Consider the following 1,549-nt stretch of genomic DNA (forward strand, 5'->3'; position numbering starts at 1 on the left):
TTTTAATGACAGCAACAGAAAGTAAGACAGCGTAATATGCCCCATTCTTTTGGTTTGCCATTCCCTTAGAAGGGAATATGCGTATTTTCATAGAGCACTAATCATTCTGGAACCTAAAGCAAGCAGCTGTAAAAGAAAATGAAGAAAATACTAATTCCTGAGCAACAGTGTCTGCCAAAGGCAGCCAGTTTTTTGTTTTTTGTTTTTAATGTAACACATTGCACAACAATGAGTAAAACACAGTCAGATAGCCTATTTACTGCTTGCTGCCTTTGAGGAAACAGACGAGTCACAGTACATTTGTTAGCACAGATGTTGCCATCCATTTATTTGCAATGATAACCTTAACATTATGTACCAAAACAATATCTCTGTTCTTCAACAATTACTCACTCCACCAAAACATATATTTCCTGCTCAATGTACAGGCCCAGTGATACAGGACAAGCAAGTACAACAGGCACAAAGACTTGCAACTGTTGATATCACCATCAAAAAGCGTGATTGACGCTTATATTTAAGGGCTTTCTTTACTGTCTCATTTGACTGGTCAACATAGTCCTGGGTGCGCAAAATGTTGTACTCAATGCTATCCAGCAACTCTTGCTGTCCTGAGATGAATGTTTCTACTTGGAAGAAGATGGTATGCAATTCATTGATCTGGCACTCCAGGTCCAGCAGCTGCTGGTTACGAACTTCAGCCAAAGCCAGGCCCTGCTTAGCCTTCAAAACATTTAGATCACGACCCACAATTTGAGGAGGCACAGGGTTAACCACCAGTTTCTCCAGGTCCTCTTCCTGGAGCTTCACACCAGCTAGTTCAGCCTGTCTCACCATCTTGTCCTTCAGCCTGACCATATTCTGAGTCTCACAGGCATAGTGGTGGCTGATAATGCCACGGTAGTGACTAAGGAGAAAGGAAAGCTGGCTCTGACGAATGCGGTGCTCAGCCCGCCAGTACTTACAGTCTGTGGCCAAATCATGCTGGATGGTGCTTAGCTGAGGCTGGATGAGTCGGGCTTGGCTAGCGAAGGAGGCCTTTATGATGTTCAATTCACTCTTCTCCTTGAACACACTCTCCTCTGTGGTACAACACAGGACACCTTGCTGCTTCTTGTCTATTAACTGAGACAGCCCTTCTAACTCTGTCAGTGCCAGGGACAGCTCAGCCACTTCCTGTAAAAACTCTTCTATGGGGTTTGTTTCAGTCTTTTCAAAAGCATGGTTGTCAAACATCAAGGTGTCATCCAACTCCGAAGAGACTCTTCTGTGGTTAACGTGATTCTTCAGTTCCTCTAATCTGTCCTTCATTTTTGATTCTAGCTGCTTGCCATATCTGTACTTCAAGGACTGCGAAGGGAGATGTATCCATCAGCTTTGTCTGGTGGTATAGGAAGTCAGGGAGAGCTCAGTTTTGCGTCAGTAGAAGCTATTAAAAATCTTTCCTTCCCAGTCGAGCAAACAATGACAAAGCCAATAGGCCACTGAACTGTTTATTCAGGATGAGGAGTGTCAGGTGGTAAAGCACACAGGCAGGACTAGACCAACT

At 44.0% G+C, this 1,549-nt stretch overlaps 1 protein-coding gene across 1 annotated transcript; it reads right to left on the reverse strand.

Moving 5' to 3' along the window:
- Window positions 1-417: 417 nt before the first annotated feature.
- LOC116091000 (syntaxin-3-like) lies at window positions 418-1,311 on the reverse strand. The gene has a single exon (XM_031372053.1). It carries the CDS (start codon window positions 1,309-1,311, stop codon window positions 418-420), a length of 894 nt encoding a protein of 297 aa, XP_031227913.1.
- Window positions 1,312-1,549: the final 238 nt, after the last annotated feature.

The sequence above is a fragment of the Mastomys coucha genome, chromosome X, assembly GCF_008632895.1.
Source record: "Mastomys coucha isolate ucsf_1 chromosome X, UCSF_Mcou_1, whole genome shotgun sequence".
Taxonomy (NCBI): Eukaryota; Metazoa; Chordata; class Mammalia; order Rodentia; family Muridae; genus Mastomys; species Mastomys coucha.